The 19,562-nt window shown below is 43.2% G+C and overlaps 1 protein-coding gene across 6 annotated transcripts in view; it reads left to right on the plus strand.

Annotated features, from left to right (window-relative positions):
- The window catches only part of dnm2a (dynamin 2a), a 71,938-nt gene extending 55,619 nt beyond the window's left edge, over positions 1-16,319 (plus strand). For 2 of the 6 annotated variants that reach the window (XM_059639859.1, XM_059639857.1), the window contains exons 13-20: positions 1,521-1,572; positions 3,422-3,535; positions 4,461-4,570; positions 4,979-5,090; positions 6,039-6,206; positions 7,860-8,095; positions 8,799-9,023; positions 10,613-16,319. In XM_059639859.1, coding sequence (XP_059495842.1) covers positions 1,521-1,572; positions 3,422-3,535; positions 4,461-4,570; positions 4,979-5,090; positions 6,039-6,206; positions 7,860-8,095; positions 8,799-9,023; positions 10,613-10,679 — 1,084 coding nt within the window. In that variant the 3' untranslated portion in view covers positions 10,680-16,319. Of the gene's footprint in view, positions 1-1,520; positions 1,573-3,421; positions 3,536-4,460; positions 4,571-4,978; positions 5,091-6,038; positions 6,207-7,859; positions 8,096-8,798; positions 9,024-10,609 lie in introns of all 6 variants that reach the window. The other 4 variants (XM_059639860.1, XM_059639858.1, XM_059639856.1 and 1 more) reach the window with 2 other exon arrangements.
- Positions 16,320-19,562: the final 3,243 nt, after the last annotated feature.

Genomic DNA, 19,562 nt, shown 5'->3' on the forward strand with positions numbered 1-19,562 from the left:
AGATGCTATAACAATGGATGAATGGACACCGTGACAATTCCCAGACAGGAATGTTCCCTCCCATTCGGGGAACACTTCAGTAGTCAGGGATATTCAGTCTGATCTTCGGGAAAGCGTCCTCCGAGGCACCTTTTGAGGTAGACAGCAACACACAATCGCCGAGCAGAGACTGATAGCCAAGTTCTGTACCCATGAAGACAGTCTCAACCGTGATCCTGGGTTCATAACATGCTAAGTGTAAACCCACCATATTCTACTAATTGGTTGCAGTTGAAGAGAAGTTCCACCTTCAGTTCCCCTCTTCGACTTATTGCAGGGATCTTCATCCATATCTTTGTATTTGTACTCTCCTCTTCTAATGGTGCTCTTGGCTGACTTCCTTTCTTTTCATAAATTTGTGCTCATCAAATTTCACCAGGTTTTGTTCATTCACCTCACTGATGAACCTGGGTTTCTTGGTTAAGCAAATACTTTGATTTGAAAGTGCTTATCACCTTCAATTCTCTCTTCTTTTTCTGGCCGCTTGAGCATTCCTGATTTGAATTGCTCCACCATGGGTAGCAGCACCGTTAGCTGCTGAGGTGCTAAGCTCTTGAATTTCTCCACCTATCTACCCCAACGCCCCGCCCAAACCTTTGCATCTTGACTTCACTTTCCTCCTTTTGAGACACTCTCTTTAAAACCTTCCTCAGTGACTCAAGTTTTATTATCATCTGCTGCAGCATATTTTGTTCGATAATAGTACTATGAAGCGTCTTAGGTAGATTTATAAATTGACTATTTATTTAACAGAGATTCTTGATCAGTTGAGGATATTGGGTTGATGTGAGGCACATGAGTGTGCAAAAACTTTGATAACATGTCATTTAATAAACTTGTCAACACATTTGAAGCCAATTTGAATGAAAGGGACAGGGGCAGCGATGTGAAGCTAGCTGAGTGAAAAGATAAAATTGTGGTTTATGGCTGGTTTTCAATCCAGAGGGAGGGACGCACTGAAATTCGCTGGATCGCTGCTTCTAAGTCTCTGTTAATGATATTGATTTGATTCGGTGGGACTGGGCATAACCTCGAAGTAGTGTAAACTGAGGGGGAGACAGAGACTTTGAGGGTAGATTGACTGGTAAAATAGAGGAAGGTGTGGTAGATGATAGCTGTGAAGTAGTATATTTAAGAAGGAAGAATGGCTGGGCAATAGAAAGTATATTCCAAAAAAATTGCAGGATTAGAGGGACTTGAGAAATGTCAAGGTGTATGGAATCCTAAATGTAATAAATACAGGGGCACAGAATGCAGAATCAAAAAACCTTGAAAAACAGGATGTTCACTTTAGGTTTGTCAACTTTTTGACACCACACTTTAAGCAAGAAGTTTAAACCTTTAGAGAAGGTTCCAAAAAGTTTACCAGACTGTTTGCAGAGATGAGGGAGTTCAGTTTCATGGGTAGATTAGCAAAACTGAGTTTATTGGGGTGATTCCATGTATAAGTTGCTTATATAACTTGCTGTCTTTCCCTCCAGTGCACAGCAGAGGAGCAGCCAGTTAACAAAGAAACGAGCAGTTCCAAACCAGGTAAGAGCATGGATTTAATCCTGAGCAAGTTGTGGGACTAAACTGCATCTTTGACCAATTGGGTTTGCATGAGTGGGGAGTGTTGGTGTAATATTTGGACTGAGTCTTGTTACTGAGTTTGCACTATGCATCACTAATTTAACAAGGATTCGCAGAATGTTTGTGTGAAATTAATTGTCTAGAGAAATTTGGCATTTCAGTCTAGAGGTAAAATGGAGAATTTCAATTTCTCTTGAGGCCACAGGAGAATTTCTGCCCTGCCCCCTCTTTTCCTCTGTCTCCCCTTTCCCTCTGGCCCCGGCCCCTCTTTCCCTCCCATTTAATTGTGTGTCTTTTGGAGCGTGAGGTTTGGGATAATCTGGTTCCTGGTTCCTCCAGGTTTTGTACTAAAGGGATATTTTGGCTGTTTTAAAGGCCTGGCTGAGAATGGCCTCTAATAACTGCATGTCATTTTGTTTTCTCTCTTTCACTGACTTTGCTGTTCCTTTGCTCTCTGTCCAATTTTACTTCAACCCACCCTCACTCAATTCACTTTCCTCTGATATTCCTCCCTCCTTTAAACTATAACACTTCTAAAGGGTGAGATTCTGGTAAGTACCGTTTGTGTTGTGTGTTGCTTAGTTTTAGTTGATTTGAGTTTGTCTGGTGAGAGGAGGAATTAGATTGGGATATGATCAGGAAACATTTCCCCATGGCATTCAGTTGTGGCTAAAATGATTTCATTGTATCTTTTTTTTTTCTTTTCTCTGCTCAGATTCAATAATTATAGTGCTCAAAATAATCAGTCAGATTTGTGTTAATCAGCAAGCTCTGCTTTTGCTCTTGTTTCTGGTGATGGTGTCAACACCATTAATGGCAGTTCATTAATCACCTGGTTCTCCAGCAGCCAATGGAATGATGTATCTGTGATTCATTCACAGTTTTCTATCCATCTCTTCCTACTGGGAATGGCGTATTCCTACATTTGAGCTAGGAAGTCCTCCACTCACCAGCGTGGTGACTCTGTCTGGTCGTTCGGATCAGCTACTTGTTCCATTTGATGCTGGGTAATCAGGGCTTTGCTCCAATTACCAACGGCACACATCAGCCTCTTCGCTATTTCCTCGTCATCCACATGCCAAATGCAGTTAGTTCTAACTGCAATTGTGTGCCAGCACTTTTTGGAAATGATCCTGTCGAAGTTGACAGTTGCTGTGGGTTGATGTTGGATCAGTGCAGTTTATAACCCCCAAGGGTAGAGGGATTATTCCGAGCCAGAGACCGTTTTCCCCCTACTGTGTCCAGGTAGGTGACTAACCAAATTTGTTTCTAATTAACTTGTTTGTATTTTGTTTTGTGTAATGTGTCTCTAATTTTACCCAACATCATCTGGCTTTCCACTAACCCTGTTTCACAATGGAACTGTCTTTTGCAGTTGGTTTTGGGTAGAGCTGCAGCAGCCCACCAACTGCATTCTACCCACCGTGTGTAGGGACTTTTGTTCCAGCAGCAGAGTTCTTAAAACTCCTCAAACTAACTGATGTCTCGATGCTTTCTAATCAACTTGGTAATGTGCTGTGCAGGTTGGGAGGTGCAGACAGATGTGCACAAAAAGACAGGCAGTTAAGTATTCCTCAGGATTTCACTTCCCTCTTATTTCCTCCTGAGACTGTGGGGTCTCTGTTCACCTTGAATACTAGCCTTCCTCCCTGCCCCCCGAACAAAATCTCCTCCACCACCTATGGGCATATCCTCATCTCCATCCTGGGTTCCCCCACCCACCTGACTAAAGTCTCATGTGGGTCAATGTGTTATGAAGGCTCACAGCTTACTGAACTGTTGCTCAGCCTCACAATGCTGCTATTTCCAGGTTATTCGTAGGGGTTGGATCACCATCAACAACATCAGCATCATGAAGGGTGGCTCCAAGGAATATTGGTTTGTGTTAACGGCTGAGTCATTGTCTTGGTACAAAGATGAAGAGGTGAGTGAATCTAACACTTTCTCATTTGTTGTCTCTTGTACTTTTAATTAAGTAGGGTTGGCTTTGAATTTGATTTCACCTTACCTTGTGCATGAGTCCATTTTTGCTGCAGACATTGCACACGGAGTTGACCTTCCCTCCATTCTGGCAGTGTTTCCAAAGTTAATACACTGTGTGTTTGATTATATGCCTTGCTGAGCTTGGTGGGGTAGGACAGTATCTTCTCCATTTGTGTCTCTACTACTGCCTGCCCCATTAATTGGGGCATTCTCCATGGCAACGACTCTACCAATCAGAGTCACTTGCCAACCAGTCAGCACCTCCCTCATATTTGGTATATCTTACACATTTTCCTGGAGTGCAAAATGGAAAGCTTCACCTTTTTTCAGCAATCTCTCATTGAGTTTGAGGTCCTTTCTCACCCTGATCTTTCAGTAAACTCTTTTCAGCGCGGTGGCTCAGTGGTTAGCTCTGCTACCTCACAGCACAAGGGACCCAGGTTTACTTCCAGCCTTGGGTGATTGTCGGCCTGGAGTTTGCACATTTTGCCTGTGCTAAGTGCTCTGGTTTCCTCCTACAATTCAAAAGATGTATAGGTTAGGTGATTTGGCCATAGGAAATACAAGGTTACACAACTAGGGTAGGGAGTTGGGTCTGGTTTAGATGCCTCTTTGGAGGGTCAGTGTGAACTCATTGGGACTAATGGACTCTTTCTGTACTGTAGGATTTCTAAGATTTTGTTCATCCTTATGACCACTTTTCCCTCGGATCTTTACAAGTATCATCCTCAGAAAATTTTCGAAACACATGAGAATGTTTTTGAAAGAGGTTGTGTAAATCTTTTAGAAATGTCAAGAGGTCTGCAGTGGAAGCTGAATGCTGCAGCATATAGCTGTGTTGTCTGATGGTTATGTGAATGTTACAGGAGAAGGAGAAGAAGTACATGTTGCCACTTGATAACCTGAAGCTGAAGGATGTGGAGAAAGGTTTCATGTCCACCAAACATGTCTTTGCAATCTTCAATACAGAGCACAGGTTAGTGACAGCTTAGCTGCAGCTGCCTGACATCCAGCTACTGAGAGGGAGTACTGGGAGAAGGGGAAGTTGATGACCTGGGATTTTCAGTGCTGGGCTCTTGTTCTAGTTTGTGCATTAGCCAGGTGCTCTGGGTCTCATTGAGCCAATCCAGTTATTGTCCCTTAAACCTGCTGAGCATTGCCCCATGGTGATGAGGTTTCTGTCTGCCGCCTTGTCAAGACAGCAAAAATCAAATCTGCATTAGAAATTAAAATGGAAATGACTGGTAAACAACAGTATAACTAGATCTTAAAACTTAGTCTGTTGCTGTTTGAAGGTTTTGTTTCCTGTTGTTGAGTACAGTGAATCTATTTCCAGTGTCTCACTGTGGGAAATGATTCATTTTAATTTTCCATTTTTCTTTAGAAATGTTTATAAAGACTACCGCCAAATTGAATTGGCATGTGAGTCCCAGGAGGATGTGGACAGTTGGAAAGCATCATTCCTGAGGGCGGGGGTCTATCCAGAGAGGGAGAATGTAAGTTTTAGCTATATTTGTTACAGTCTGTCTCTGAAATAGCAAATAGGATTTCTCGTGCCTTGTGTTACTGTAAGACAAAATTGGTCAGAGTGGCTGTTCCTTCACAACTGACAGAACCTCTAACCGCCCTGAGAATTGCACCGTTTAAACAGGTCATTTAGCCAAGCATTCCAGAATGCTGCTTTTGTTCCACATGTGACACCTCTAATCTTTTACTTAAATCTACAGTCATAATCATCTATTTGTCCCTCATAAGCTTGACTAGCTGCCCTTTAAATACATCTACACTGTTCATTCCAACCCCTGCTGGCTGTGAAAGCAAGTTCCATTGTCTCATCATGCAGGGTAGAGACATTCCTATGGAATAAAGTATTGGATTTCTGAGTGGATATCTTGTTTCAGTGTCACATCTAGAAACATTCTGTCTACTACTTTTCTGACAAACTTTACCTTTTATTGTTTTAAAAACCTCTGAAGGTATCCCTCAACCATTTTGTCAAGGGGGAAAACGACCTCGCTTGTCAATCCTTCCTTGCTATGTTTACCCACAGGTTTACTAACATTGTGTCATTCCTTTGCTGCGGCTGTTCTTCATTTATTGAAGGATGCTGTTGCTTTATTTTTCCTGTCATTGACATTAAGCTGTCTGATCTACAGTTTCCTGGGTGTGTCTGGTGATTGTGCACCCCTTAACTGTGTTTGGATAAGAGACCAAAGGAGTGACATTCACAATGGTTTAATGGCCAGGGACCCTGGCTGGAAAATGGGAAACACTTCATGGTATGTAATGAGCTAGCAGACAGATCAAATGTGACTGACCATAGACTGAGATCCCAACAAGGAGTCAGTACTTAAAGGGGCAGAGAATTTCTATTCCTGTGGTTGATGCTGATAGAAGTGTAGCATGGAGTCACTCCTGCTCTAATTGTTGACCATCCTCTTTAGGCTGAAAATGATGAGGGGGGCAGCAGTCCAGATACATTTTCAATGGACCCACAGCTGGAGCGACAGGTTGAAACGATCCGTAACCTGGTAGATTCCTACATGGGAATCGTCAATAAATCGATCAGGGATCTGATGCCAAAGACCATCATGCACCTCATGATCAACAACGTAAGTTTTTCTATGCACCTTTTGAGGGGAGGGAGAAGTCTGGGGTGATTGGAATTGGTGTAATTAGAGTGTAATTTTAAAGTATTCAATTTTGTTACCTTTTGAATGTATGGAAAGTTTTGGCCTGAAGTTGATGAGAGAAGAGGGAGAGAACTGCAAGTACAGCACTGAAATGGATGAGTCTGCAAGTGGCAAAGGACTTAGATGAAGGTTCAGTAAACAGACAGAATTGGGCTGCAGTGGAGACAAGTTATGTTGGAGAGGTGCTATACTGATAATGTCACTGGGCTAGCAGTCCAGAACTCCATGCTAATGCTCTGGGGCATGAGTTCAAATACCACTATAGCAAACGGTGAAATTTGAATTCAGTAAAACCTGGAAAAAAGAGCTGGCCTAATGGTGATAACGTAACCGTTGATGACTGTAAAATCCTGTTTTGTTCACTGATGCAGTTTAGAGATGGTGAATGCTGGCCTAACCCACATCCCCACAAACAAATTTCTTACAAAGCAGGTTATATTGAGAGAGAGTATTTAAGGTCAGAAGCTTAGGTTGGTTCAATGAGTTAGCAAGGTAGTGTGTGCTGGTTCAGGGTCTGGAGGAGAGTTGCAGAATAAGGGTCAGTGAGGAGATTGCAGGAGGGGAATTCTAGAATGGGAGGCCGTAGACTTGGAGGGTGGCAAATGTAAACCAGTTGTGGATAAAATTGCTTCACAAACGGTCGTGAAACCATGGAATTCACTACCCTGGAGTGTGGCAGATACTGCAACACTGAATAAATTTAAGAAGGAGATTTTTAATTAGTAATAGGTTGAGGGGAGAGTTATGGGGAGTGGGCAGGAAAGTGGAGTTGAGACTGAGATGAGATCAGTGATCATATTAAATAGCAGAGCAGGCTCAAGGGACTGAACTGCCTATTCCTGCTTCTTCTTATATTCTCTCACGTAAAGGCACAGGAATAATAGCAAGGGATATACCCGTATTTGTGTAGCACCTTGAGCAAAACAACTTTTTGGAGCCAATTAAGTGTCTTAGAATGATAGTCAGATATAATGTAAGAAACCTAGCAGCTGATTTCCATACTGCAAGATCTCACATACGACTATATCATGAAAACCAGATAAATTTGTTTGTGAAGTAAATTCGGGGATAAATATTGACTCGGGCATCAGAAATACGTTTCCTACTCCACTTAAAAATAGTGGCCTGAGATCCATTACTCCCAATCAAGTACCCAGTTTGAGGTTCACAGTTCTAATCTGAAGGATGATACGTCTGATAGTGCAGCCCCTAGTTCAATTCCTATGTGGCTATGGTTTGGTGGAACGCCATGGTGCGGTAACTCAGTGGTTAGCACTGCTGCCTCCCAGCACCGGGAACCCGCAGGTTATTGTCTTTGTATAGTTTTGCACATTCTCCCTTTGCCTGCGTGGGTTTCCTCCGGATGCGCTGGTTTCCTCCCACAGGCCAAAGATGTGCCGGCTAGGTGGCTTGGCTGTGGTAAATTGCCTGTAGTGTTCAGGGATGTGTAGATTAGGTGGGTTATGGGATATGGGTGGGATGCCCTGAGGGTTGGTGTGAACTTGTTGGGCTGAAGGGCCTGTTTCTACACTGTAGGGATTCTATGATCCTACAATCTTTTGTTTGTGACAGACCAAGGATTTTATCCACTCGGAGCTACTAGCTTTCCTGTACTCGTCCACTGACCAAAGCAGCTTAATGGAGGAGTCGGCTGAGCAGGCACAGAGACGTGATGAAATGTTGCGAATGTATCATGCCATTAAAGAAGCTCTGCGCATTATCGGGGACATCAGCACTACCACCATCACTGCACCCCTGCCTCCCCCAGTTGATGATTCCTGGCTTTCTGCCCAGTCAGGAGGTCACAGGTAGGTAAATGTGAGGGATGACAGAATTGGGAATCTGGGATGGGGTAGGCAATGAAGTAAACAGACTCATCTGGCTGCAGCCTTGGACCCTTCTTTAGCTCACTACTGACATGACCTCAGTTCTTCCTGTGTGACTTACCCTCACTCCAAGGTCACCATCCTTGGGTATATTCTGTCCGTCTGGCAGGACAGACCCACCCAGTGATATTGCAGCAGCGAGGGATTTGTCTTTGGAATCCTCGGCGTGAAGACTCGTGGTATCAGATGGATGTGGTTGGTAGCCTCCTGATTACCATGTACTGCCTCTCTTTGGCTAATGAGTCAATTCTCCTTCATGTTGAACATCACTTGAAGGAAGCATGAAAGGTGGCAAATGCCCAAAATGTACTCTGGGAGGAGATTTCAGTGTCCATCGCCAAGAATGACTCAATAGTACTGCTATTGACCAAGCTGTTTGAGTCCTTGTGCTAGAATGTGGGAGGAGGAGGCTATGTCGTGGCAGAATTTGAGAGGTTGCATGATGTATGGGGGTGGCGGTGGTGTGGTTGGGCTAAGGTAGAGCTTGAGGGATGCAGTTGTGGGTTGATGGTTGCTCATGTGATGAGAGTTTGCAGAAGTGGTATTGGAATCTTCACGCTGCTGTTTTACACATTAGTTGAAAAGTGAAATTGTGATTGAAGTTCATGCTTTGTTACTTCCACAGTCCGACACCTCAGCGTAGACCCCACTCTGCAGTGGGTCCACCAGGTAGACCACCTGGTGTCCGAGGATCGACTCCAGGTCCTATGTTAATACCAACTCCTGTGGGAGGTTTTGGTGCTCCTCCTATTCCATCTAGACCTGTTCCCACTAATGATGCCTTCGGGGTACCACCTCAGATTCCTTCCAGGCCAGCACGTATCCCACCTGGCCCTCCTGGGCTACCCAGGTATGTCTTTAACACTCCAACCTCACCCTGCTTTTAGTATGCAATGCTGAAAAAGCCATTGATGTGTGAGAGAATGCACATAGAGATGTGTGAATGCCTGAGAGTCCTTGGATCTCACTCTAGCCTCTTAACAATTGCCTGCCTTAAGTATACCTCAACTTTTCCCAACGGTAAAATAAGTCTCCCTTTAGCTAGGAGCCATTTCACTTCCAATGTTTCCGGAAACTAATGATGTACCTTGTGCTTTGGGATTCATACTGTTATAGTTTTGCAGTCCCTGAGTTTTAATTATTGGTAGTTCCTTTGACAGTGTCCTCTGTATTCTGCCTTTTATGCTGAAATAAGGATATATTTCTGTTTTGTTGTTGTTCAGGCCCTGGGATGTGTAGAAGTCTGGGGAAGGTGGGGCAGTTAGTATTGATCTTCAAAACAGTCTTGTGTTTAGTTGTGAATTTATCACCTGAACGATGATTACTTAGAGTTCTTTAAAGTTGTGGGTTGGCCATTTATCATATGCACAGTTTGCTGATTAGACGTCCCAGGTTAGCAAGTGCAGAATACCTGTTGGTGAGGAATAAAAGGGCCAGTATTTTTGTTGTGTATTAAGTTTCTTGTGTTCAGTTTGTGCCTTTCTCTGTAATATTGAGTTTCATGCGTCCTTCGTCTCACTAATACCTCAATTCATTGTTTGGTGTGATCTGAACTTCTGACCAACATGCAAGCCACTCTTTTAACAGTGATAATGGGAACTGCAGATGCTGGAGAATCCAAGACAATAAAATGTGAGGCTGGATGAACACAGCAGGCCCAGCAGCATCTCAGGAGCACAAAAGCTGACGTTTCGGGCCTGGACCCTTCCATCAGAGATCTGATGGAAGGGTCCAGGCCGAAATGTCAGTTTTTGTGCTCCTGAGATGCTGCTGGGCCTGCTGTGTTCATCCAGCCTCACACTCTTTTAACAGTGACACTCCTTAGTCTGTTCGGTTTTGCCCAGAATCTTGTTGAAAGCTGTAAAAAAATTAACTTGAGTTAACTGTTCTATTTCTCTTGCTAAATACTGGTCTGAAGGTGATCAATGGGACTTGTGCAATGGGCAAGAAAAATCATCTGGGGTTCAATCTGGCAGTTTCTGAATATTAAGTGCAAACCTGTAACTGAGCAGGTTTGTGCTGTGATTGCTGCTCTCGGAGTGAGAAGCTGGGCTTTATTTGGCCGTGGTCAACCGGGGTCAGAGAGGGGAAAATTATTTCACGCATGAAAATAGACCCTTCTGTTCAGAGTCCAATGACATCACTGTAGTGTACAGCTCCCTCAGCTTCAGCCTGACAATTATCCAGGTCAATGAGAAGTGACCCTGTGCTACAGTGTGGCTCTATCCGATGAGCATTTGCAGTTTAGTTTCATATCTCCTATCTCTTCCGTGCAGTTATGAAACAATATGGTCGGAGGGGTAGAGAAAGAAAAATATAAAAGCAAACACTGGCTGTATACTGATGCCTGCACCATTCATTGTTGAATTGAACCCTGACTTGCTCCTGTTTCTTTCCCCATTATATTGACCCCCGTTTTGTTTTGTCTCCCTTCAGCAGAAGACCACCCGCAGCTCCGACCCGGCCCACAATTATCCGAACAGCCGAGCATTCCCTACTGGATTAAACAGTGGGATTTATCCTGTGAAGCATTTTATTGTAGGCTATAGTCGATGATTAGCCGACATATTCTCACGCATTTAATCCGCTGAGGAGCAGTAGTGGTGTGAAGGGCAGGACCCATGTTTACCAGAGTGTTATCCAGACCTCTTGGCTTATCACACTAGCTGGGTGCACCAAGATGTTCTTAACTGAACTTTATTTAAATATAATACTGAAATATTTGTTGGTTGTTCCCCTAGCACTAAAATTTGGAGTCAGTTTCTCTCACTCACTGCTCCCTTGATATTCTTGATGAGAAACTTTGCACTCCCTGAATAAACAGCAAAATTGTCTCGGTGCCTTTTTTCATTTGTTGGGATCATTGTTCCTAGCAGCTCTGCATAACTAAAACAATTACAACTGTTGGCTTGTCCTGTCTCCAGGGATGTACTTACATTTTTTTAATTGCTGTCTCTGATGCTATAAGTAATTGTAGCAGTGAGTGCCATGTTCGATGTCCTTGAAAATACTGGGGAAATTGAGAGTACAGAGTGGACCTGGGAGTTGTTAAATTGCAGTGAGGTCAGTAGGCTAACAATGTGAAAGGGGAATCAATGGAATTAGGGAGTGCTGCAGTAAACTCTCACTCCTACGACCCCCTTCCAGTTGAAGTTCTGATGGGGTATTAGAATGGGTAAAGTGAGAAATAAAGGTGTGCAAGGCCTGGATGGAATAGTTTGAAAGAGAGACCCCAAGCAGGAGGTACTTTTTGGATCTTGGTTAGGAGTGTGCTCTGAGGAGAGCATATCCTAGCAGCGCAGAGGGGGTGGAAGGTAGTGAAATGGGGGAGATACCATGAGCCAGGCATTGACTGCAAGTTGTTTATATTGTAGCTGATGGGTTGATTGCGTGAAAATACAATGGCTTGAAGAATCTGATTACGATCTTTGAATTTTTTTAAAAAGTCCAATGACTGGGTGTTTTTATTTTCCAGCCAGTGACTGCAGAGCTGAGTTTCAGGGACATGGATGATTTTTGAGTGATAGGTAACAGACTGAGCTTAGCCAATGATGTTCTGTTAGCCTCTTAACACTTGTGTGTGTCCATCTATAGATGTTTACCATTTATTCATTGCTCTAATTTTGCACTTGTTCGGACTTGTACCTAGCTTCCCAAGGTCTCTGGCTCCTTAGCTGTTGTCACTTTCAAAATTAACCATCCTTAAGATTCGACTATCTCCATTAAGTGTTGCTGAATGGTTTTGATGGTAAGTTTATGGTTCACTTCGGCCTAACAACTTGGGTTGGGTATTTATGGCAGTTTTAGGTGCTGCAGCTGTTTTCCAAACTCCAATCTCTGGCTGTTGTTCTCATCGATCTAATACCAGTGTTGCCAGATTTCAGTCACGGTGACTGGGGACCCAGAAAGATTGCAATTTGAGGGTTGTATTTGCCCAAAGAGGATGGGATTTTTGGGCATTGGTTGCTGATTTGCATCTACATTGAACTGCTGGGTGTTGACTACTCAGTTTCTTGTTTTTGTCGGGTTCAAAGTATTGTGACTGGGAACCAAGCTAAATCTGTATTTGTGGGATGTGTATGCATAGGCCACTGAACAACTTGTGTTCAGTCTGTAAGTGAAGGGTTTAGTGGACAGCCTTTAAGTGGGCTTGGGTGTAGCCACAAGTTACAGCTCATGAACAAGTTGATCCAAATAAAGCAGAACTTTATAAATCTGCCTTCAGTCCCTGAGCTCCTTGGCTCACCTCCCACGTAAGGTACTAACTCCAACGTCCTCTGACCTCCCAGTATGTTAGCCCTTGTTTAACCAGGATAACCAGCTCCTTCTTGGATTTTTTTTGCAGCTTGCTCTCATTCATTTGCCTTGTTTGAGCACTGCCTTATCTCGGATCAATCTGAAAGCACAGCTGCTTTGATTGACCCATTCAGCTATTTTGAAGCAGCCTCTGTCAGCATTGTAAATTAGAATCAACAACAAAGCACTGGAAATGCTGAAGGTGGCATCTGGGAATTAGACGGCTACACTTGGACTAGTTCTGGTTAAACCTGTTTTGTATCAGATGCTAATTAACTTAGCACATTTCCAACATTTTCTGTTATATTCCAGTTTTCCAGCATTGATCACAGCTGGAATCCATTTGCCGATGAAAATACTGTGAGAACCACAAATTCCTGTGTAAACAGCTTGTTCGTCTTTTTGCAATTAGTGTTGTACGTCCAAGCGTTTGGGAGATGGTGTCCACATACTGTTGCTGTTGAACTAAATTCCTTACCTGGGGAAACTGGACATCAAATCAGCTTTCTCTGGTGAAGGCAGGTTTGCTGCAGGAAATTCTTGCTTTCATAGAACTTAAAATGCAACTTGATTTTTCCTTTTCTCACTCTAAACAAGAAAGAAGAATAGGGATTTGTTGAATGCACTTAATTCTGTCTCCACGTAAACAATGGAATCCAGGTACAACTGGACAGTTTAGGAAAAAAGTAACGGTCTTTTGGAGGGAGTTCTTGATTGGATGGGTGGGAGTATGTTAAATGTAGTGCTCACTGATCCTCACCTCATCACACCCCCCCCCCCCCCCCCCCCCACCTTAGAAATTATTCTCTGAACCTCCCTCAAGATTGTCTTAGTGTCCTGCTGTGGGTGGGACCTCCAGTTTTATATAAAAATGTATTAGTTACTGGATAAAATTAATTTCTTCAAGTTTGGTGAGGAAAATCTGCTGCAGGCACTTGAGTCTAATCCTTGATGCTTTATCACAATTGCAATAAAGAGAATGTAACGTGCAATTTTGGGCAGTGTGGTATCGTACCAACTGTGGGAAATTAGCTCAAAGCTCCTTTTGGTTTTTGTAGTCACACATTTGGCAGAAACTGATCACGGATGCTGAAGATCTTTCTACAAACTACAATTTCTAAAGAAAATAACTGAATTAATTAATATTGAATTACAATGTAGTGGCTGAATCCTTTTCCTGCGATTACTTCTTCAAATTCAGGGATCTGTTATATTCAGGACTCAGCTCTAATTAACAGATACCTGAACATTCTCACTCCAGGTGTGTGATATACTATTGACTGTTAACTGATTTGAAATGAAGTGCCTACATTCTGTATGGTAATGAACTGAAATAAAGGGATGGACAGTAGAAGGAGGCTTCTTCTTGTGTCTTTGTCATCTGTTTCCCCCTTTTCTCATTCTGGGAGAGAGAAAAAGCAGTCCCACAAGCTGGCAGATGGTGAAGGGATGGAGGCGATATGCTTGCTCGCAGAGGCATGGAAATAGCCCCCTGGGTGGTAACAGTAAATATTCTGAACAGTTTTCAAACTTGGTGCAATTTCTGGGACGTTGGGACTGTCCTACACTTTGTTTCTCCACTCACCATTCAGAAACAACAAAATGTTACTGTTATTGTAGATGGTGGACGGTTGAGATCATTCAACGGCTGTTGATACTAATTTAGAGAATCTTACAGCACAGAAGATCTTTTTCAAGTCACTAATCAAACTCTCATTAGAAAACTGCTACTGAATCTGCTCCCATATTTCAAGCAGTGCATTCCAGATTAAAACACCCGAGTTACTAAAACAGTTCCTTCCTTTTATCTTAAAGTCTGCATCTTCTGATTAGCAAAACATCTGAAAGTGGAACGTTTCTCTCATTTCCTTTTATCAATGTCCTCTCAATAGTGATAACCACCACAAGTTAATGAAAAATGACCTGTTATCACTGAAGCTGGGCTGCTCTGAAATTGCATTGGGGCACTATGGAGTCTGCAGCTAAGTGTAGGTTAACTTAAAATTAGTGTTTTTCAGATGAGATTATTTTCCCTTTGCATCTAATTACTGTTTACTTGTACACGAGAGCAGAACTATGTCCATACAACACTTGGACAGGTCAGTGACCAGGCTACAGAAATACACAATCTGAGCAATTCAGCACAGATTTGTGCTTTAGCTAATAGAGATGAGACAACAAATATTTCCATATCCCTGTGCTGAGAATTTGGTATGGAAACTGCTTTTGGTTCATCAATTTACATGAAGCAGCTCATCTACTTGAGTGAGGCCTATCTTCCCAGGTAAGAAACAGATCAGATGTTCTGTGTGTATGCACCTTTTGTTGTGTCTGGAAACATTGTTTTCTTGATCAGTTTGTTCTAAATGTTCTGCTTTTCTCTTGTATCTAGGCGTCCTCCTCCAGCAGTGCCTTCAAGACCTGGCTACTGAATGTGTCCCACTATTTTCTACCTGTTTTGGCAGACTATTTATGTAATTACAGTTGCACGTCCAGATTATGTGAAAACTCCCCATCTCAGACTCTTGCCTGCTGCTCCCTACAGTAATACAAACCCTCAAAGTAGCCTGGGCAAAAATTGTTACTCTGTCTGTCTGCCATTACTGTACTCTTCCCTCACTTTATTTAAAGAAGATCTGTCTGGTCTGTTTGGGATTTGTTGGAAGTTACATTTTTATTGGATCTGAATGTGGGTTTGTACAATATTTGACAATCAACTTGTGCTAATTTATAAATCTTGATCGATCTACAGTGAGGCAATAAGGGTTCCACATGCTTTAATGCTGACCGTTGAAGAGTGAAGTTCTGGACCAGAGGCGTTTTAAAATAAAATATAGCTATAGCTAAATTGGTTTAATTTGGGAGTCTGGGAAGGGTCTAGAAAGCTGAAGACAAAAAAAATCATAAAATCTGGCCTGGCATTTTATATAGATATTGACATGATTTTTGTGGGATGATAGCCCCTTAAAGGTCAAGTTATCTGCCATAGTGGAGATCTGCAGAAGAGTTGAAGAATTTACTGGCTGGGTAAAAGTAAATTCTGGAAGGTGAGTTTGATGGGTTTAGTGAAAGACTGCAGGAATTGCACCCATGTATAGCTGTGGTCAAATTAGGGTTTCCTGCATGGGGGCACGTTTTAGAAAAATTTTCCATTACTCCAGCATTTGAGTGTGACCACTCCTCTCCAGTTCTTCTACCCAAAGGCAGGATTAAGTGTGAAACTGGTACAAAGTATTCTAAATAACCTTTACAAATTCTGTAGTGTTGAGACAAGCAGGTGAGTGGTGTGCAAACAGGTAGGAAAGCAGCTCCCACCCTCACCCCAGTTAGAGTCTTCAATGTTAGGATTGCAAGCCAATTTTCTAATCCTGGTGTAATTTGTTCCACATACAACAAATGATTCACAAATGTAATTATTAACAAGTTTGCTTTCTATCCAGTTTCTCACTTTGAATGTTAAACACAAGTAGAATCACGTCCATACACTATCCACGTACTCCCCAATTAGGGAATTTACTTTATAGGCAACATTCACTTCAGAAGAGATTGGGAACAGATTTGTGATGAATAGAATTTGCAACTGGGGGAAGGCATGTAGTGGAGCTCCCCCAGGAAAGGTACTAGGACTGCTGCTTTTGTTGATCTACATTAATGACTTAGACTTAGGTGCACAGTGAACAATATCAAAAATTTGTATTGGCATGTATAAAATGGACTAAATAGCCTCCTGTGCCATGATTATTGATCCATAAGTTCAGCAATCAAGCAGCGTTTTCTTTAAATGGTGCTTTTACCTTCTGTATATTTTTGCTTTTTGTAAATTATCTTGGGAATAAAATTATTTTGTACAGATTGGTTTATGAGGAAGGCTGTTGTTATAGTTGCCGGCTTCTATTAATGTGATGTTTCAAACATTTTCCATGAAATGATTCAACATGGCAAAAATTCAAACTAAAGCTAGCACTGGCCTCGTCCAGCCTCAACCTCTTGGGTGATTCTGCTTCCCCCAACAAAGGTGGAAGTCTCCATTCCAGGTGACATTCAAAAGCTGCATCAATTCAACTGGGTTTTGAACCTCAATATTTCAAATTAAACATAAGGCAAAGATTCCTAGCCAGATGTTAGGATAATGTATATCAAGCAAAAATGAGGATACCAGCTGACCAGTGTACACTTGAGGACTTGTGTATCAGCAATGTAACACTATGCTCGCTGAGCTGGTTAGTTAGTTTGCAGACGTTTCATTATCCTGCTGGATAACATCATCAATGCAGCCTCTGATGAAGTGCTGTTGTGTTTTTCTGCCTGGTATTTAAACCCTGGAGTCTGTGTGGAGTTGATTACCTCATGTCTGGTTTTTCTTCACAGTGTGCATATAGGGTCTAATTTGTCATGTTTATTGATGGCCTTCTTGGTGGAGAACCAGACGTCTAGAAATACCCATGCTTGTCTCTGTTTGCCTGTCCTAGGATTTGACATTGTCCCAATAGAACCAGTGGTTCTCCTTATCCATGTGAATGGAGACAAGTGAGTATTGGGCATATCTTTTTATTACTAGGTAGTGTTCATGTGGCCAGTTTCCTCCTTGTCTGTCCAATGTAATGTTTGTCACAGTCCTTACAAGGAATCTTGTATATCACATTGGTTCTGTCTATTGTGGGTTAGAGGTCTTTGGTTTGAGATGGCAGTTGGTCTAAATTTGTGTGCCACTTTGACCAGTGGTCTTAGGAGTCTTGTGGTCAGTTCAGATATGTTCTTGATGTACAGTAACATGACAAGTGTAGCAGGGCATACTGTACCTTTTTTGTGTGTGAGATTTTCACACAATGTTGTTTTGTCGGAGTTGGGGTGGTTACTATTGAAATTCAGGACTTGATCTGTGTTTGGCCTTTGTGTAAGAAATTCCCCTGTTGACCCTGCATTCTACCATGGTGTCCCGGTATGGGTGCTGTTTGTTTCTTTCTTCCCTGGTGAATTTGGTACAGTGAGTGTGTTGTTAATGAGTTGGTGTGTCTCCTCTAGTTCAGTCCATTTGATGGCAAAAGTATCGCCCGTGTATCGGATGCATAGTTTAGGTTGAAAATGTGGAAAGGCTATGCTTTCAAATCTCTATTACCGCTTCTGCTATTAGTCCGGAGATGGAGGAACCCCATGAGTGTCCCGTTGATTTGATAATAGATTTGGCCATTAAGTGGGTTGTGAGGCATAGGTCCAGTAGTTTCAGCATTTTGTCTATGGTGATGCTGTTTCTCAGGTCTTGTTCTTCTTAGTAGTGTTGCTCGTGTTTCTCTTTAGCAGTGGTGCGGTAATGTCAAAAGGATATACCCTGATTCTACATAAAGTGTGGAGCTGGATGAACACAGCAGGACAAGCAGCATCTCGGGAGCACAAAAGCTGACGTTTCGGGCCTAGACCCTTCATCAGAGAGGGGGAGGCAGACCGAAGATGGAGAGAAAAGAAGATAGGTAGAGGGGAGAGTATAGGTGGGGAGGGGACAGGTCAAGGAGGCAGGATGAGGTGGTAGGTAGGAAATGGAGGTGCGGCTTGAAGTGGGAGGAAGGGAGGGGTGAGAGGAAGAACAGGTTACGGAAGCAGAGACAGGCTGGGCTGGTTGTGGGATGCAGAGATTTTGAAGCTTGTGAAGTCCACGTTGATACCATTGAGCTGCAGGCTTCCCAAGCGGAATACGAGTTGCTGTTCCTGCAACCTTCGGGTGGCGTCATGTCGTCTGAGGAATGGGAGGGGGAGTTGAAATAGTTTGCGACTGGGAGGTGCAGTTGTTTGTTGCGAACCGAGTGGAGGTCAGAGTCAGAGTCATACAGCAAGGAAAACAGACCCTTTGGTCCAACCAGTCCATGCCGAACATAATGCCAAACTAAACTAGTTCCACCTGCCCATATTCACCCAAAACCTTTCTATTCATGTACTTATACAAATGTCTTTTAAACATTGTAATTGCACCCACACTCAGAGGGTGATTCACAACTGGGATAAACTTGCTATGTAAAATCTTGGCCCCTCAGGTCTTTTTTAAAATCTCTCACCTTAAAAATATGTCCCCTCACCTTAAACTCCCCCATCCTACAGTGCTTGAATGCGCAGGACTGCAGTGTGTTTGGATACCCAGTGCTGTCCTATGTTTAAATCTCAGTATTGCAGAGTGTTTAATGTTCTGCAAAGCGGTCTCCAAGCCTCTGCTTGGTTTCCCCAATGTAGAGGAAGCCACACTGGGTGCAATGGATACAATATACCACATTGGCAGATGTGGTGAACATCTGTTTGATATGGAAGGTCATCTTGGGGCCTGGGATAGGGGTGAGGTGTAGGGGCAAGTGTAGCACTTTCTGCGGTTGCAGGGGAAGGGGAGATTTTGAAGCTTGTGAAGTCCAACTGCACCTCCCAGTCACGAACCATTTCAACTCCCCCTCCCATTCCTCAGCCGACATGTCCATCATGGGCCTCCCGCAGTGCCACAATGACGCCACCCGAAGGGTGCAGGAATAGCAACTCATATTCCGCTTGGGAACCCTGCAGCCCAATGGTATCAACATGGACTTCACAAGCTTCAAAATCTCCCCTTCCCCTACTGCATCCCGAAACCAGTCCAGCCTGTCTCTCCTTCCGTAACCTGTTCTTCCTCTCACCCATCCCCTCCTCCCACCTCATCCCACCTCCTTGACCTGCCCATCGTCCCTGGACTGACCTATCCCCTCCCTACCTCTCCACCTATCTTCTTTTCTCTCCATCTTCAGTCCGCCTCCCCCTCTCTCCCTATTTATTCCAGAACCCTCTCCCCATTCCCCTCTCTGATGAAGGGTCTAGGCCCGAAACGTCAGCTTTTGTGCCCCTGAAATGCTGCTTGGCCTGCTGTGTTCATCCAGCTCCACACTTTGTTATCTTGGATTCTCCAGCATCTGCAGTTCCCGTTATCCCTGATTCTACAGCTTGGTTTATGTACCTTTTGTGAGAAGTACCCATCAGACTGACAATCAGTCTCCCAGGAGCACCAACACCCACAACTAAAGCATTTCATTAGCGACTCAATCCATTCAGCCCTCCAAAGGAATTAAGAATGGATGTGGATGAGATGGTG

Source organism: Stegostoma tigrinum, chromosome 35, assembly GCF_030684315.1.
Source record: "Stegostoma tigrinum isolate sSteTig4 chromosome 35, sSteTig4.hap1, whole genome shotgun sequence".
In the NCBI taxonomy this organism is placed as follows: Eukaryota; Metazoa; Chordata; class Chondrichthyes; order Orectolobiformes; family Stegostomatidae; genus Stegostoma; species Stegostoma tigrinum.